The 17,500-nt window shown below is 46.5% G+C and overlaps 2 protein-coding genes across 4 annotated transcripts in view; both read left to right on the top strand.

Annotated features, from left to right (window-relative positions):
• tmub2 (transmembrane and ubiquitin-like domain containing 2) overlaps nt 1–7,866 on the top strand; it is an 11,272-nt gene extending 3,406 nt beyond the window's left edge. Inside the window, exons 2-3 of one of the 2 annotated variants that reach the window (XM_087809897.1) lie at nt 50–529; nt 6,667–7,866. In XM_087809897.1, the coding sequence (XP_087666023.1) occupies nt 60–529; nt 6,667–7,033 (837 nt within the window). In that variant the 5' untranslated portion in view covers nt 50–59 and the 3' untranslated portion in view covers nt 7,034–7,866. Of the gene's footprint in view, nt 530–6,666 lie in introns of both variants that reach the window. The other variant, XM_087809898.1, reaches the window with a different exon arrangement.
• A 2,363-nt stretch (nt 7,867–10,229) lies between these two features.
• Nucleotides 10,230–17,500, top strand: part of traf7 (TNF receptor-associated factor 7) — an 11,926-nt gene continuing 4,655 nt past the window's right edge. Inside the window, exons 1-12 of one of the 2 annotated variants that reach the window (XM_087809896.1) lie at nt 10,230–10,326; nt 13,673–13,804; nt 13,868–13,925; nt 13,981–14,069; nt 14,127–14,243; nt 15,113–15,205; nt 15,274–15,307; nt 15,423–15,639; nt 16,431–16,565; nt 16,627–16,722; nt 16,777–16,898; nt 16,965–17,038. In XM_087809896.1, coding sequence (XP_087666022.1) covers nt 13,703–13,804; nt 13,868–13,925; nt 13,981–14,069; nt 14,127–14,243; nt 15,113–15,205; nt 15,274–15,307; nt 15,423–15,639; nt 16,431–16,565; nt 16,627–16,722; nt 16,777–16,898; nt 16,965–17,038 — 1,137 coding nt within the window. In that variant the 5' untranslated portion in view covers nt 10,230–10,326; nt 13,673–13,702. Of the gene's footprint in view, nt 10,327–13,672; nt 13,805–13,867; nt 13,926–13,977; nt 14,070–14,126; nt 14,244–15,112; nt 15,206–15,273; nt 15,308–15,422; nt 15,640–16,430; nt 16,566–16,626; nt 16,723–16,776; nt 16,899–16,964; nt 17,039–17,500 lie in introns of both variants that reach the window. The other variant, XM_087809895.1, reaches the window with a different exon arrangement.

Genomic DNA, 17,500 nt, shown 5'->3' with positions numbered 1-17,500 from the left:
AACGCATGACAATGAACATCTCGAGCTGACGTACCTGCCGCTCCCGCAGGTGACAGACGATGGCGGTGTCTGCACTGACCATGTTGGTGGAGAGCGAGGCGGCGGCGGCGGGCGGCGTGCTGCTGGTGGCGCTGGCGCTCCTGCTGGCGTGGCTCTCCACGCACGTGGCCGACCGCGGCGAGCACTTCCTGAGCGCCGTCATGGATGCGGGGACGCACACCTCGCAGCGCGCCGACGCCCCCGAGCAGCAGGCGCCCTCGCCCTCGCCGGAGGAGAAGCCGGACGACGCGGATCCGGACGGCGAGGCGACGGCGGACGACGCAGATCTGCTGCTGGACATCCAGAGCAAACAGGTTCGGACGGAGAGGCTGCTGGAGGAGGAGGCGTCCGAGAAGAGTCCGAAGAACGCCGCGCCGGCGTCCGGCGAGGCGGCGAACAACACGTCCATGTCCGTCCGCCTCAAGTTCCTGAACGACACCGAGGAGACGGCGGAGGTTCGGCCGCAGGACACGGTGGAGTCGCTGAGAAGGTTTGTTGATACGCAAGTGTTTTTACTGCGGTACACATCAAACGCACACTTCAAACACACACACAAAACACTTGTGTTGTCTCTGGGTCAAAGGTCAATGACCTCCCTGGCTTCCTATATGTCCTTGTATCGTTGTATCAACGCACGCTTGTCGATCAAAGTCATGTCATCGTTGGCGATCCTGATCATCTGAAATGGGCCTAAAGTCGATCTCTGAGGGACGCCAAAGATGTCTGGAGCTTCTGTCCGTCCGTCTCCTCATGCGTCGATGTCTCCTCATGTCTCCTCATGTGTCCATGTCTCCTCATGTGTCCTCATGTGTCCATGTCTCCTCATGTGTCCTCATGTGTCCTCATGTGTCCTCATGCGTCCATGTCTCATGTGTCCATGTCTCCTCATGTGTCCTCATGTGTCCATGTGTCCATGTCTCCTCATGTCTCCTCATGTGTCCATGTCTCCTCATGTGTCCTCATGTATCCTCATGTGTCCATGTCTCCTCATGTGTCCATGTCTCCTCATGTCTCCTCATGTGTCCATGTCTCCTCATGTGTCCTCATGCGTCCATCTCTCATGTGTCCATGTCTCCTCATGTGTCCTCATGTGTCCATGTCTCCTCATGTCTCCTCATGTGTCCATGTCTCCTCATGTCTCCTCGTGTGTCCATGTCTCCTCATGTGTCCTCATGTGTCCATGTCTCCTCATGTGTCCATGTCTCCTTATGTGTCCTCATGTCTCCTCGTGTGTCCATGTCTCCTCATGTGTCCATGTCTCCTCATGTGTCCATGTCTCCTCATGTGTCCATGTGTCCTCATGTGTCCATGTGTCCATGTCTCCTCATGTGTCCTCATGTGTCTATGTCTCATGTGTCCTCATGTGTCCATGTCTCCTCATGTCTCCTCATGTGTCCATGTCTCCTCATGTCTCCTCATGTCTCCTCATGTGTCCATGTCTCCTCATGTCTCCTCATGTCTCCTCATGTGTCCATGTCTCATGTGTCCATCTCTCCTCATGTCTCCTCATGTGTCCTCATGTGTCCATGTCTCCTCATGTCTCCTCATGTGTCCATGTCTCCTCATGTCTCCTCATGTGTCCATGTCTCCTCATGTGTCCTCATGTGTCCATGTCTCCTCATGTGTCCTCATGTGTCCATGTCTCCTCATGTGTCCTCATGCGTCCATGTCTCATGTGTCCATGTCTCCTCATGTCTCCTCATGTGTCCTCATGTGTCCATGTGTCCATGTCTCCTCATGTCTCCTCATGTGTCCATGTCTCCTCATGTATCCTCATGTGTCCATGTCTCCTCATGTGTCCATGTCTCCTCATGTCTCCTCATGTGTCCATGTCTCCTCATGTGTCCTCATGCGTCCATGTCTCATGTGTCCATGTCTCCTCATGTGTCCTCATGTGTCCATGTCTCCTCATGTCTCCTCATGTGTCCATGTCTCCTCATGTCTCCTCATGTCTCCTCATGTGTCGATGTCTCCTCATGTCTCCTCATGTGTCCTCATATGTCCATGTCTCCTCATGTGTCCTCATGTCTCCTCGTGTGTCCATGTCTCCTCATGTGTCCTCATGTGTCCATGTCTCCTCATGTGTCCATGTCTCCTCATGTGTCCATGTGTCCTCATGTGTCCATGTGTCCATGTCTCCTCATGTGTCCTCATGTGTCCATGTCTCCTCATGTGTCCATGTCTCCTCATGTGTCCTCATGTGTCCATGTCTCCTCATGTGTCCATGTCTCCTCATGTGTCCATGTGTCCATGTGTCCTCATGTGTCCATGTGTCCATGTCTCCTCATGTGTCCTCATGTGTCTATGTCTCCTCATGTCTCATGTGTCCTCATGTGTCCATGTCTCCTCATGTGTCCATGTGTCCATGTCTCCTCATGTCTCCTCATGTGTCCATGTCTCCTCATGTCTCCTCATGTCTCCTCATGTCTCCTCATGTGTCCTCATATGTCCATGTCTCCTCATGTGTCCTCATGTCTCCTCGTGTGTCCATGTCTCCTCATGTGTCCTCATGTGTCCATGTCTCCTCATGTGTCCATGTCTCCTCATGTGTCCATGTGTCCTCATGTGTCCATGTGTCCATGTCTCCTCATGTGTCCTCATGTGTCCATGTCTCCTCATGTGTCCATGTCTCCTCATGTGTCCTCATGTGTCCATGTCTCCTCATGTGTCCATGTCTCCTCATGTGTCCATGTGTCCTCATGTGTCCATGTGTCCATGTCTCCTCATGTGTCCTCATGTGTCTATGTCTCCTCATGTCTCATGTGTCCTCATGTGTCCATGTCTCCTCATGTGTCCTCATGTGCTCATGTGTCCATGTCTCCTCATGTGTCCTCATATGTCCATGTCTCCTCGTGTGTCCATGTCTCATGTGTCCATGTCTCCTCATGTGTCCTCATGTGTCCATGTCTCCTCATGTCTCCTCGTGTGTCCATGTCTCCTCATGTCTCCTCATGTCTCATGTGTCCATGTCTCCTCATGTGTCCTCATATGTCCATGACTCCTCGTGTGTCCATGTCTCCTCATGTGTCCTCATGTGTCCATGTCTCCTCATGTCTCCTCGTGTGTCCATGTCTCCTCATGTCTCATGTGTCCTCATGTCTCATGTGTCCATGTGTCCTCATGTGTCCTCATATGTCCATGTCTCCTCATGTCTCCTCATGTGTCCATGTCTCCTCATGTCTCCCCATGACTCCTCATGTCTCCTCATGTGTCCATGTGTCCATGTCTCCTCATGTGTCCATGTCTCCTCATGTCTCCTCATGTGTCCATGTCTCCTCATGTCTCCTCGTGTGTCCATGTCTCCTCATGTGTCCATGTGTCCTCATGTGTCCATGTCTCCTCATGTCTCCTCATGTCTCCTCGTGTGTCCATGTGTCCTCATGTGTCCTCATGTGTCCTCATGTGTCCATGTGTCCTCATGTGTCCTCATGTCTCCTCATGTCTCATGTGTCCATGTCTCCTCATGTGTCCTCATATGTCCATGTCTCCTCGTGTGTCCATGTCTCATGTGTCCATGTCTCCTCATGTCTCCTCATGTGTCCATGTCTCCTCATGTCTCCCCATGACTCCTCATGTGTCCTCATGTGTCCATGTCTCCTCATGTGTCCTCATGTCTCCTCATGTCTCCTCGTGTGTCCATGTCTCCTCGTGTGTCCATGTCTCCTCATGTGTCCTCAAGTCTCCTCATGTCTCCTCATGTGTCCTCATGTCTCCTCATGTGTCCATGTCTCCTCATGTCTCCTCGTGTGTCCATGTCTCCTCATGTGTCCATGTGTCCTCATGTGTCCATGTCTCCTCATGTCTCCTCATGTCTCCTCGTGTGTCCATGTGTCCTCATGTGTCCATGTGTCCATGTGTCCTCATGTGTCCTCATGTCTCCTCATGTCTCATGTGTCCATGTCTCCTCATGTGTCCTCATATGTCCATGTCTCCTCGTGTGTCCATGTCTCATGTGTCCATGTCTCCTCATGTCTCCTCATGTGTCCATGTCTCCTCATGTCTCCCCATGACTCCTCATGTGTCCTCATGTGTCCATGTCTCCTCATGTGTCCTCATGTCTCCTCATGTCTCCTCGTGTGTCCATGTCTCCTCGTGTGTCCATGTCTCCTCATGTGTCCTCAAGTCTCCTCATGTCTCCTCATGTGTCCTCATGTCTCCTCATGTGTCCATGTCTCCTCATGTGTCCTCATGTGTCCATGTCTCCTCATGTGTCCATGTCTCTTCATGTGTCCTCATGTCTCCTCATGTCTCCTCATGTGTCCATGTCTCCTCATGTGTCCATGTCTCCTCATGTCTCCTTGTGTGTCCATGTCTCCTCATGTGTCCTCATGTCTCCTCGTGTGTCCATGTCTCCTCATGTCTCATGTGTCCATGTCTCCTCATGTGTCCTCATATGTCCATGTCTCCTCATGTGTCCATGTCTCCTCATGTGTCCATGTCTCCTCATGTGTCCTCATGTGTCCATGTCTCCTCATGTCTCCTCACGTGTCCATGTCTCCTCATGTGTCCTCATGTGTCCATGTGTCCTCATGTGTCCTCATGTCTCCTCGTGTGTCCATGTCTCCTCATGTCTCATGTGTCCATGTCTCCTCATGTGTCCTCATATGTCCATGTCTCCTCGTGTGTCCATGTCTCCTCATGTCTCATGTGTCCATGTCTCCTCATGTGTCCTCATATGTCCATGTCTCCTCATGTGTCCATGTCTCCTCATGTGTCCATGTCTCCTCATGTGTCCCCATGTCTCCTCATGTGTCCATGTCTCCTCATGTGTCCTCATGTCTCCTCGTGTGTCCATGTCTCCTCATGTCTCATGTGTCCATGTCTCCTCATGTGTCCTCATATGTCCATGTCTCCTCGTGTGTCCATGTCTCCTCATGTCTCATGTGTCCATGTCTCCTCATGTGTCCTCATATGTCCATGTCTCCTCATGTGTCCATGTGTCCATGTCTCCTCATGTGTCCCCATGTCTCCTCATGTGTCCCCATGTCTCCTCATGTGTCCTCATGTGTCCATGTCTCCTCATGTCTCCTCACGTGTCCATGTCTCCTCATGTCTCCTCGTGTGTCCATGTCTCCTCATGTCTCATGTGTCCTCATGTGTCCTCATATGTCCTCATGTCTCCTCGTGTGTCCATGTCTCATGTGTCCATGTCTCCTCATGTGTCCTCATGTGTCCTCATATGTCCATGTCTCCTCATGTCTCCTCATGTGTCCATGTCTCCTCATGTCTCCTTGTGTGTCCATGTCTCCTCATGTGTCCTCATGTCTCCTCGTGTGTCCATGTCTCCTCATGTCTCATGTGTCCATGTCTCCTCATGTGTCCTCATATGTCCATGTCTCCTCATGTGTCCATGTCTCCTCGTGTGTCCTCATGTGTCCATGTCTCCTCATGTGTCCTCATGTGTCCATGTCTCCTCATGTCTCCTCACGTGTCCATGTCTCCTCATGTGTCCTCATGTGTCCATGTGTCCTCATGTGTCCTCATGTCTCCTCGTGTGTCCATGTCTCCTCATGTCTCATGTGTCCATGTCTCCTCATGTGTCCTCATATGTCCATGTCTCCTCGTGTGTCCATGTCTCCTCATGTGTCCATGTGTCCATGTCTCCTCATGTGTCCCCATGTCTCCTCATGTGTCCCCATGTCTCCTCATGTGTCCTCATGTGTCCATGTCTCCTCATGTCTCCTCACGTGTCCATGTCTCCTCATGTCTCCTCATGTGTCCATGTCTCCTCATGTCTCCTCGTGTGTCCATGTCTCCTCATGTCTCATGTGTCCTCATGTGTCCTCATATGTCCTCATGTCTCCTCGTGTGTCCATGTCTCATGTCTCATGTGTCCATGTCTCCTCATGTGTCCTCATGTGTCCTCATATGTCCATGTCTCCTCATGTCTCCTCATGTGTCCATGTCTCCTCATGTCTCCTTGTGTGTCCATGTCTCCTCATGTGTCCTCATGTCTCCTTGTGTGTCCATGTCTCCTCATGTCTCATGTGTCCATGTCTCCTCATGTGTCCTCATATGTCCATGTCTCCCCATGTGTCCATGTCTCCTCGTGTGTCCTCATGTGTCCATGTCTCCTCATGTGTCCTCATGTGTCCATGTCTCCTCATGTCTCCTCACGTGTCCATGTCTCCTCATGTGTCCTCATGTGTCCATGTGTCCTCATGTGTCCTCATGTCTCCTCGTGTGTCCATGTCTCCTCATGTCTCATGTGTCCATGTCTCCTCATGTGTCCTCATATGTCCATGTCTCCTCGTGTGTCCATGTCTCCTCATGTCTCCTCATGTGTCCTCATATGTCCATGTCTCCTCATGTGTCCATGTCTCCTCATGTCTCCTCATGTGTCCATGTCTCCTCATGTCTCCTCATGCGTCCATGTCTCATGTGTCCATGTCTCCTCGTGTGTCCTCATGTGTCCATGTCTCCTCATGTCTCCTCATGTGTCCATGTCTCCTCATGTGTCCATGTCTCCTCATGTCTCCTCATGCGTCCATGTCTCATGTGTCCATGTCTCCTCATGCGTCCATGTCTCATGTGTCCATGTCTCCTCACGTGTCTCCTCATGTGTCCATGTCTCCTCATGCGTCCATGTCTCCTCATGTCTCCTCATGTCTCCTCATGTCTCCTCAGCCGCTGCTTCTCGGGGCGCGAGCGTCGGGTGAAGCTCATCTACCAGGGTCAGCTGCTGCACGACCCGTCCAGAACTCTGGGCTCCCTGAACATCACCCACAACAGCGTGATCCACTGCCACGTCTCCCAGGCGCTGCTGGACCGCCCGGACGAGGGGCCCCGGTCGGGGGGGAGCGTCCCCGGCGGGGTCCAGGCCGCAGCGGTCAGCACCAGCAGCCTGCTGGTGCCCGTGTTCGTGGTGGTCCTGGCCGTGGTCTGGTACTTCAGGATCAACTACCGGCAGTTCTTCACGGCGCCGGCGACCATCTCCCTGGTGGGCGTCACCGTGTTCTTCAGCTTCCTGCTGTTCGGGATGCACGGCCGCTGACGCGCCGCCGCTACTTCCTGCGTGATGACGTCACATCCTGCCGGTCACGAGCGAAGGAAACATGTGGATCAGAGTCGTCTCGATATTGAACCAACATTTCAAACGTTTTTATGATTTTTATTGAACATTCAATTCAAAACATTGAAAACGTTTTTTTTTTTACTGGTTTGATATTTTAATGACAATAATTACAAAAATACGTTTTCTAAATTCAATATGTTGTGTTTTTAATTCAATATAAATGTTGCTATAATAGAGTCTCCAGACTAAACCAACAGAGCTCAGAGTTACTGATCAAACTAGCTCTGAGCTCTGTTGGTTTGGTCTGGAGACTCTATTATAGCAACATTTATATTGAATTTAAAGTGATGATGTCATTGATGGAATATGAATAAACTCTAAATAAAACATTTAATGTAAATTAAAGATTAAATATTCCTTCTATATTCAGACGACGCTGATAAACTTCAGTAGAAACTTGGAACGAAGGATTTGAAGTAACTCGTGACACGTCGATACAAACGGGAACAACATGGTTGTCGTTCTTCAAGCTTCTGTTGTGTCACTTCCTGTTGCGACATCACTTCCTGTCCCATGTGTAGCATGTGAAACATAGTTTGACGATGAAATGTTTGAATCGGATGATTTGTAACTGGAGTCTCGAGACGAACGCGCTTTAGACCAAAGATGTCGGAACCTCCGAGCAAACGTTCTGGAGGTTCTGGAGAAGATTCACTCTTCGCTGTGATTCAATAGAAGTGTATTTGCTGATCCTTCACTTCATTGTTGTACATACCTTGTGTATTTGTGTAAATAAAAGACCAGAGATTGAATCTAATCTGCTTCTTGGTGACGAATTAAAGCGTCAGAACATCTGAGTTAAATCTTTATTTATAACGACGAGCATGACAGACATCGTATCGACACACACACACACACACACACACACATATTCAAAACTTTAAGAAATAAAATGTTTAAAAATACATGAAAGCAAAACAGGTTTTTCAAGAAACGACAATATTTAGTTGTTAAAATAAGAATTTTAATAAGAATTAATGATGATAATATTATGTTGTTAAAAATGATGATAATAATTACCATTTTAAGTTAATATTCACATCTTTTATTGTGTTATTTTGTCTTTATCTGTTGACATTAATATTTTGCGATGACCTTTTAAGATTTTTAAATTCATTTAGAGTAAACACTGTGACTTCTGCCAGAGCAATGAAATAATAATACTTTCTACTTTCACTTCTTCTTCCCTGAAGTACAACTTTGTGTTGCTCCACAATATACACTCATAGTAAGTAAGTAAGTAAGTAATATTTATTTATATAGCGCTTTTCTAGACCAGGGTCACAAAGCGCTTTAACAATCAAAACAACACTCAAAAAAGTATATACTTTAAATTTCAAGATAAAACTGATAACACAACAGGAGTTCCAGAAAATCAAGGAAAAGCCTGAACAAATAAAAACATCTTAAGATGTTTCTTAAAGGAGTCAGTAGATCATCAAGAGCAAAGAGAGGAAGATCCTTCCAAAGCTTGGGAGCAACAGTCTGGAAGGATTTCTCTCCTCTGGTCCTGAACCGTGTGCGTAGAACCATAAGTAGATTCTGATCCACAGACCTCAGAGCCCGAGCTGGGGTGTAAGGCTGGATCAGATCACTGATGTAAGGAGGAGCCTGACCATGAATAGATCTGAAAGTAAGAACCAGAATTTTAAAGTTGATCCTGAAAGAAACTGGAAGCCAGTGAAGAGTTTTAAGGATCGGAGAAATGTGAGTTCTTCTACTAGAGCGGGTCAGAATTCTCGCTGCAGAGTTTTGAACAAACAAAGTAATACTATCATGAAACTAAGTAATAATATCATAAAAAAGAGTAATAATACCATGAAACAAAGTAATACTATCGTGAAACAAAGTAATAATATCATAAAAAAGAGTAATAATACCATGAAACAAAGTAATAATACCATGAAACAAAGTAATAATATCATGAAACAAAGTAATAATACCATGAAACAAAGTAATAATACCATGAAACAAAGTAATAATATCATGAAAAAGAGTAATAATACCATGAAGCAAAGTAATTATATCATGAAACAAAGTAATAAAGTAATAATACCATAAAACAGAGTAATAATACCATGAAACAAAGTAATAATACCATAAAAGAAAGTAATTATATCATGAAAAAGAGTAATAATACCATGAAATAAAGTAATAATATCATGAAACAAAGTAATAATATCATGAAACAAAGTAATAATATCATGAAACAAAGTAATAATACCATAAAACAGAGTAATAATACCATGAAACAAAGTAATAATATCATGAAACAAAGTAATAATATCATGAACCAAGTAATAATATCATGAAACAAAGTAATAATATCATGAACCAAGTAATAATACCATGAAACAAAGTAATAATAACATGAAACAAGGTAATAATAGCATTAATACTATCATGAAACAAAGTAATAATATCATGAAACAAAGTAATAATATCATGAACAAAGTAATAATACCATGAAACAAAGTAATAATATCATGAACCAAGTAATAATACCATGAAACAAAGTAATAATAACATGAAACAAGATAATAATAGCATTAATACTATCATGAAACAAAGTAATAATATCATGAAACAAAGTAATAATATCATGAAAAAAAGTAATAATATCGTGAAAAAAAGTAATAATATCATTAATACTATCATGAAACAAATTAATAATATCATGAAACAAAGTAATAATATCATGAAACCTGCGAACCTCAGAATATGTACAAACTACTTGTAGTTCTACTCCGCGTCTCATCCTGATGATAAGATTCCAGATTGAGAAACTAAACATTGGTTTAAGTTCATCATCTTAACCTGAGATTGATCTTTAAATTCCTCGCACACTTGTGTTACTACACGTGTCATGATCTTCATTTATCGACAGGAGTTGATCGTAATCTTCCCGTAAACTGCGGCGCATCCATCGCGTGATGCTTCGGATTCTTCTCCACCAATAACGAGAGTCTGAGCGTGTTTTGCTTCACGGGCTTGATTTGCGGAATTCACTGACAGAGGCAATTTACCCAGGGGGGTTGTGGGTAATGTAGTCTCACAGCGTGGCGTCCACGACGGACCGCGGAGGAGTCAAACTACACGCCCCACAATGCCTTGCGGCATTTGAGTTGTCGAGGAGCGTGAGGAGAAACAAGGAGGGGGACGGTTTTTAGGAATTTATCCGCAGACTTGGAGGCTTCGCTGCGACACAAATGGTGAGGATCCGAACCGAACCGAACTCTTAGACGACACACGGTCCGCCGCGCGCGCTCGTGTCGTCACCGGATCCCGCTGAGCCGCGGTTGCTAACATAAGCTAACTTAGCTAACAAGTCGAGCTAGTTCGTGCGCGTCGTGATGTTCGTGCGCGACACGAGTGCGTCCGAACCTCGTGTTTACCTGCGGTTTTATACCGTCATGATCGATATTAACGCGTTATTACCAACTGTCAACCTCCAGCTCTGCTCCGCCCCCTTTCCAGCTTCCTGTCTCGTCTTCACGCCGCGAGAAAACACACAAACGTTGTGTTGTTACACACTTATTGTGTGTCTGTGTGTCCTACACTCAAGACAACGTTGTCCGGGGGTCACTGGCGTCCACCGCCTTTTGTCTCGGATTTCCTCCCTTTTTTGTCTGAGTTAAAATAACTGTTTGACTCAAACATTACAACAAGTGAAGCCTCAACTACCTACTGACACTATGTAGCCATTAGCGCTGTTGTGCCGTTACATCTGCCCAGCTCTACGTCTTCAGAAAACATGTTTAAAGTGAAGTGTGACTTCATTCTTAGTTCAGAAGTTCAGGTCCAGAGTTATTCAGTAGAAAAGCACTCCGAGAGCGCAGCCTCCTGCCAAGCAGCTCATTTCTAATGACAGAAGCTTATTGTTCAATGAACTTTATTCTCCAACAAGTTAACTGATGAACTAGGCCTCTGCTTCCTGTCTGCAGTACTTCAAAATAAAAGCACGGTCAGACTCGACAAACCTCTAGATCGGCTTCACGACGACTGGTCAGTAGTTTGTGACGTTTAGTTACAGTTTTATCTGTGAAGTTCGAACCTTAAACCAATGAGAAGCTAGTGATGGTTTCACAAGAGAAGCCTAAAAGTTGAAACTTTATCATTCGAGTCATTGACTTGAGTCACAGTAATCTGTGACTAATGGATCCATTATAATATAATTACATCCGTCATGTCAAATATAAACAATGAAACCCACCATGGCTGCACCATATATCAAAAAAATATTGATATCGCGATATCGTCACGTGCGATATACATCTGGAAAACAAAAACACGAACGATAATTTATAATTTTTTATTGTTTAAATCAAACATTTCTTAAATGCTCACTTCGACCAATCAGTGTCACGTTCTGTAAAGTTGTCAATTTGTACTGCTATGTCTCGTTGTTGTTTACGTCTCCGTCCGTCTGTGAACTGTGCTAGGCTCGGTTGCTATGACGACGCGTCTTGGCTCAGTATATCCACGGAAGTAATACTAACTTATGATCTAGTCAAACACTAGTGATCCAGTCACTCGTCTCTTTCAACCTCCTTTGTTAAAGCAACATATCGTAAGAACTTTTCATCTCGTCTCAGTTGTTTTCTTAGAAGATCGTGAACTTCTAAACAAACCTGTCTGTCTTCACCGTATGCTAACGAGCTAAGCTGCTAGCGTCATTTATAAAGTGTTATGTGTGCGTCTTCACCGTATGCTAACGATCTAAGTTGCTAGCGTCATTTATAAAGTGTTATGTTTGCGTCTTCACCGTATGCTAACGAGCTAAGTTGCTAGCGTCATTTATAAAGTGTTATGTGTGCGTCTTCACCGTATGCTAACAAGCTAAGTTGCTAGCGTCATTTATAAAGTGTTATGTGTGCGTCTTCACCGTATGCTAACGAGCTAAGTTGCTAGCGTCATTTATAAAGTGTTATGTGTGCGTCTTCACCGTATGCTAACGAGCTAAGTTGCTAGCGTCATTTATAAAGTGTTATGTGTGCGTCTTCACCGTATGCTAACGAGCTAAGTTGCTAGCGTCATTTATAAAGTGTTATGTGTGCGTGTACAAGGAGGTGGATTTATTATTGATTTGGTGATATCACGACGCGCCGGCGGCTCCTCTCTGATGTCGCTCAGTTTGGCGGGAAACTGATGCAAGTTCCGCGAAACTGAGCGTTTTAAGTGATATTTTTCTACCATCATGTCGACACTGAAGCGTGGGAATAAATGAAAGTGAAATATATATTTTTAGGTGAAAGAAAAAAATATCGCAATAATATTGATATCGCACTTCAAGATACCAATAATGAATATCGCACATTTTTCTATTATCGTGCTGCACTAACACCCACAAAATGACTGAAGGTCGACTAGAAAAGTGTGTTTTTTTTACTCTGGAAAAACCTTTTCCCTCAGGTTTTAAATGTATTCTCGTACTATTGCTTCGTTGAATGTTTACCCCTAAAAGAACCTGCTCAGGTAACAAACAGTTCCCAGCTGATCTGGATCTCTGCCAGAAATAAGCTCCGCCTCAGTTATCGTAACTTTTAGTCGTTCATAGTTAGTCAGTGAATTCACTCCAGTTTGGTCGAATTCAAGCGTCAAAACGCCTGAGACTAGAAACCGAACAGTAGAAATAAACAATAAAACATTATAACCTAGAGTCGCTTCAATGTTGCGAATAAAACGGTTTTTATTCAAAGTCAGTGATAGAAAAAGGTTGAATCTTGACCTGAAGACGTTTATCAATATTTGACGCACATTTAACAGAGTGACTGTTAGCTTGATGCTAATGTTAGCGTGATGATAATGCTAGCTTGATGATAATGTTAGCTTGATTTTGATGTTAGCTTGATGCTAGTGCTAGCTTGATGCTAATGTGAGCTTGATGCTAATGTGAACTTGATGCTAATGCTAGATTGATGCTAATGATAGCATGATGCTAATGCTCACTCACTCACTCGCTCACTCACTCACTCACTCACTGGAGTGTTCTGGTGTCGATGGTTCACCTGCTCAATCACGACACCTGCTCATCTGACGTCACTCAGGCGAAGCAACAGCGGCTCCTAGCGGTCGATGACGTGAACATCGGATGTAACGAAAGATGGATTTAAAACAAAAATGTTTTTTATCCATAAAACATGTCAGTGATAATATGGAAGTTTATCAGTGACATCAGAATATTGATGAATGACAGTTTAAACTTTTAATGATGTTTTAATTTTTAAAATAATTGTATTCAATGATTTATATATTGAAAAACAGTTTGATATCCTTTTTTCAATAATGAAAGAAATACATTTTCTAAAGTCAATATTTTTTTTATTTAACAACATTTAATATTATTATTTTCAAATTGACAAGGTTTTGGATTAAAATTGGTTCAATAAAAATAAACTTAAATCTAGAAATGTATGTATAGAAATATAATTTAATGTATAGAATTCAATGATTAACAAATAAACAACATTAGGTCCAACATATTTAAAGTCTTCAATCTTCTGACGCTGAATCATCTTCTCGCCGCTCATGGACGTCTTCGCACCTTCACCCTCGCAGGCGTAGCTGCCTGGACGCGTGTCTCGGGTGATGAGCAGCAGCAAGTCTTGTCGCTACAACAGATACTCCACCGGAGCGCTGGCCACCCCGGGCAGCCCCTCCTCCACCACCACGCTGGACTCCGGCATCGGGGTGAGAGGTCGCGCTCCTGCTCCGAGGCGGGACCACGTCTAACCTCCTTCCGTCTCCACACAGAGCAGGATGGACGCCTCGTTCGGGCCGACCTTCTCCGCTGTGGCTGGTGGAGCTAAAGGTGAGGCGAACTCTGATTTCCTCCCGCTAAACACACTGACCCTGGTCTTTAGCAGAAGGTTCCAGCAACTACAAGCAGCACCGCCGCACGCCCTCGTCCTCCAGCACGCTGACCTACTCCCCCCGCGACGACGACGAGGGAATGGTAACGCTTTAGCCCACGTTGGTGAGGAGGAAACTAACTCCCGTCTCTGCTCCTCAGCCTCCCATCGGAACACCTCGCAGGTCCGACTCCGCCATCTCCATCCGGTCCCTGCACTCCGAGTCCAACATGTCTCTGCGCTCCACCTTCTCGCTGCACGAGGAGGAGGAAGACACGGTGCGAGTCCAGCGTTTGCCACCGCGACAAACAACAGGCCGACAACACACAACAAGCTAACAAGACCCTTAAAGCACTTAACAACATGCTAATGACCTGCTATCATGGAGTCTACTGACTCTTAAGAAACATCTTAAGACACTTTTAGTTGTTCAGGCTTTTCCTTGATTCTCTGAGACTCTTGTGTTTGTCTCTGTGTTATTTTGACCTTTAAAGTATATACTTTTTTGAGTATTGTTTTGATTGTTTAAGCGCTTTGTGACCCTGGTCTGGAAAAGCTCTATATAAATACAAATTACTTACTTACTTACTTACTATCAACATGCTAACAGTACGCTTTCAGCATGCAACGACGTGCTTTTGACATGCTAACAACAAGCTAAGAACATGCTAAGAACATGCTATTGACATGCTAACAACAAGCGAAGAACATGCTAAGAACATGCTAACAACAAGCTAAGAACATGCTATTGACATGCTAACAGCATGCTAACAAGCTAAGAACATGCTAAGAACATGCTTTTGACATGCTAACAATAAGCTAAGAACATGCTTTTGACATGCTAATAACAAGCTAAGAACATGCTATTGACACGCTAACAACAAGCTAAGAACATGCTATTGACATGCTAACAACAAGCTAAGAACATGCTAAGAACAAGCTAAGAACATGCTATTTAAATGCTAACAACAAGCTAAGAACATGCTAACAACAAGCTAAGAACATGTTAACAACATGCAAACGATATGCTTTCAGCCTGCAACAACATGCTAACAACATGCTTTTGACGTGCTATCAACACACTGAGCTGCTATTGAAATGCTAACAAGAAGCTAACAACATGCTAACAACACACTGGTGTGTGCAGGAGCCTCAGGTGTTTGCTGAGCAGCCTTCAGTGAAGCTCTGCTGCCAACTGTGCTGCAGCGTGTTCAAGGACCCGGTCATCACCACCTGTGGGGTGAGTTCACTTCCTGTTATCCATTCTCACTTCCTGCTGTCGTCCTGATCATCTCTCTCTCTCCTCAGCACACGTTCTGCAGACGATGCGCCTTGACCTCAGGTGAGTGTCTCACTCCCTCTCCGTGAACTCATCATGTTCAGGAGAGATCGTGTTGCTCTGTGTTCGGCTGTCATGATCCGTCTGTCGATAAAGTTTTGAGCGATTCTCCTCACAGACAAGTGCCCGGTGGACGCGGCCAAACTCACCGTGGTGGTCAACAACATCGCGGTGGCCGAGCAGATCGGCGAACTCTTCATCCACTGCAAGTACGGCTGCAGAGCCACGGCCTGCGCCGCCTCAGCCGCGTCCAACTCCACCATCGCTGGGAAGCCTGGAGCCTTCGAGGTCGACCCGCTCGGCTGCCCCTTCACCATCAAGCTCTCGGCTCGCAAGTGAGATCACCTGTCCCTCACCTGTCCCTCACCTGTCCCTCACCTGTCCCTCACCTGTCCCTTACCTGTCCCTCTCCTGTCTCTCACCTGTCTTTCACCTGTCTCTTACCTGTCCCTTACCTGTCTCTCACCTGAGCCTCACCTGTCCCTTACCTGTCTCTCACCTGTCTCTGACCTGACCCTCACTTGTCCCTTACCTGTCTCTCACCTGTCTCTCACCTGAGCCTCACCTGTCTCTCACCTGTCTCTCACCTGAGCCTCACCTGTCCCTCACCTGTCCCTTAACTGTTCTCTCACCTGAGCCTCACCTGTCTCTCACCTGTCTCTTACCTGTCCCTCACCTGTCCCTTACCTGTTCTCTCACCTGTCTCTTACCTGTCCCTCACCTGTCTCTCAACTGTCCCTCACCTGTTCTCTCACCTGTCTCTTACCTGTCTCTCAACTGTCCCTCACCTGTCTCTCAACTGTCCCTCACCTGTCTCTTACCTGTCTCTTACCTGTCCTCTCACCTGTCTCTCAACTGTCCCTCACCTGTCTCTCACCTGTCTCTCAACTGTCCCTCACCTGTTCTCTCAACTGTCTCTTACCTGTCTCTCAACTGTCCCTCACCTGTCTCTCACCTGTCTCTCACCTGTTCTCTCACCTGTCTCTTACCTGTCTCTTACCTGTCCTCTCACCTGTCTCTCAACTGTCCCTCACCTGTCTCTCACCTGTTCTCTCACCTGTCTCTCACCTGTCCCTTACCTGAGCCTCACCTGTCCCTCACCTGTACCTTGTCCTTGACCCTGCAGAGAGCACGAGTCCAGCTGTGACTACCGACCCGTCCGCTGCCCCAACAACCCCCTGTGCCCGCCTCTGCTGACCATGAACCTGGAGGCTCACCTGAAGGAGTGCGAGCACATCAAGTGTCCACACTCCAAATACGGGTGAGTCACGCCCACATTCACACGCCACACGCCTCGTCTCACCTGATCTCCGGCCGTCCAGGTGCACCTTCATAGGCAACCAGGACACGTACGAGACTCACCTGGAGGTTTGTAAGTTCGAGGGTCTGAAGGAGTTCCTGCAGCAGACCGACGACAGGTGAGTCCAGCAGGTGAGCCACAGTTCCCAGCGTAACCATGGTGACCTGGGCAGGTTCCACGAGATGCAGCTCACTCTGGCGCAGAAGGACCAGGACATCGCCTTCCTGCGCTCCATGCTGGGGAAGCTCTCTGAGAAACTGGACCAGCTGGAGAAGAACCTGGAGCTGAAGTTCGGTGAGAAGTCGTTCGTCGTCTGGTGATCGATAAAGTTGGATTTAATTGACCGTCTGTGTTGTCCAGACGTGCTCGACGAGAACCAGAGCAAACTGAACGAGGACCTGATGGAGTTCAGACGAGACGCCTCCATGCTCAACGTGAGTCTCAGTGGTCAGTGCTGCAGTGGTCAGTGCTGCAGTGTTCAGTGCTGCAGTGGTCAGTGGTCAGTGCTGCAGTGGTCAGTGCTGCAGTGTTGCAGTGGTCAGTGCTGCAGTGTTCAGTGCTGCAGTGGTCAGTGCTGCAGTGGTCAGTGCTGCAGTGGTCATTGATCAGTGCTGCAGTGGTCAGTGCTGCAGTGGCCATTGATCAGTGCTGCAGTGGTCAGTGTTGCAGTGGTCAGTGCTGCAGTGGTCAGTGATCAGTGCTGCAGTGGTCAGTGTTGCAGTGGTCACTACTGCAGTGGTCATTGTTCAGTGCTGCAGTGGACAGTGTTGCAGTGGTCACTACTGCAGTGGTCATTGTTCAGTGCTGCAGTGAACAGTGTTGCAGTGGTCAGTGCCGCAGTGGTCAGTGTTGCAGTGGTCATTGTTCAGTGCCGCAGTGGTCAGTGTTGCAGTGGT

The sequence above is a fragment of the Callionymus lyra genome, chromosome 15 (assembly GCF_982586985.1).
Source record: "Callionymus lyra chromosome 15, fCalLyr1.hap1.1, whole genome shotgun sequence".
Taxonomy (NCBI): domain Eukaryota; kingdom Metazoa; phylum Chordata; class Actinopteri; order Syngnathiformes; family Callionymidae; genus Callionymus; species Callionymus lyra.
This window is presented reverse-complemented; position numbering and strand designations above follow the sequence as displayed.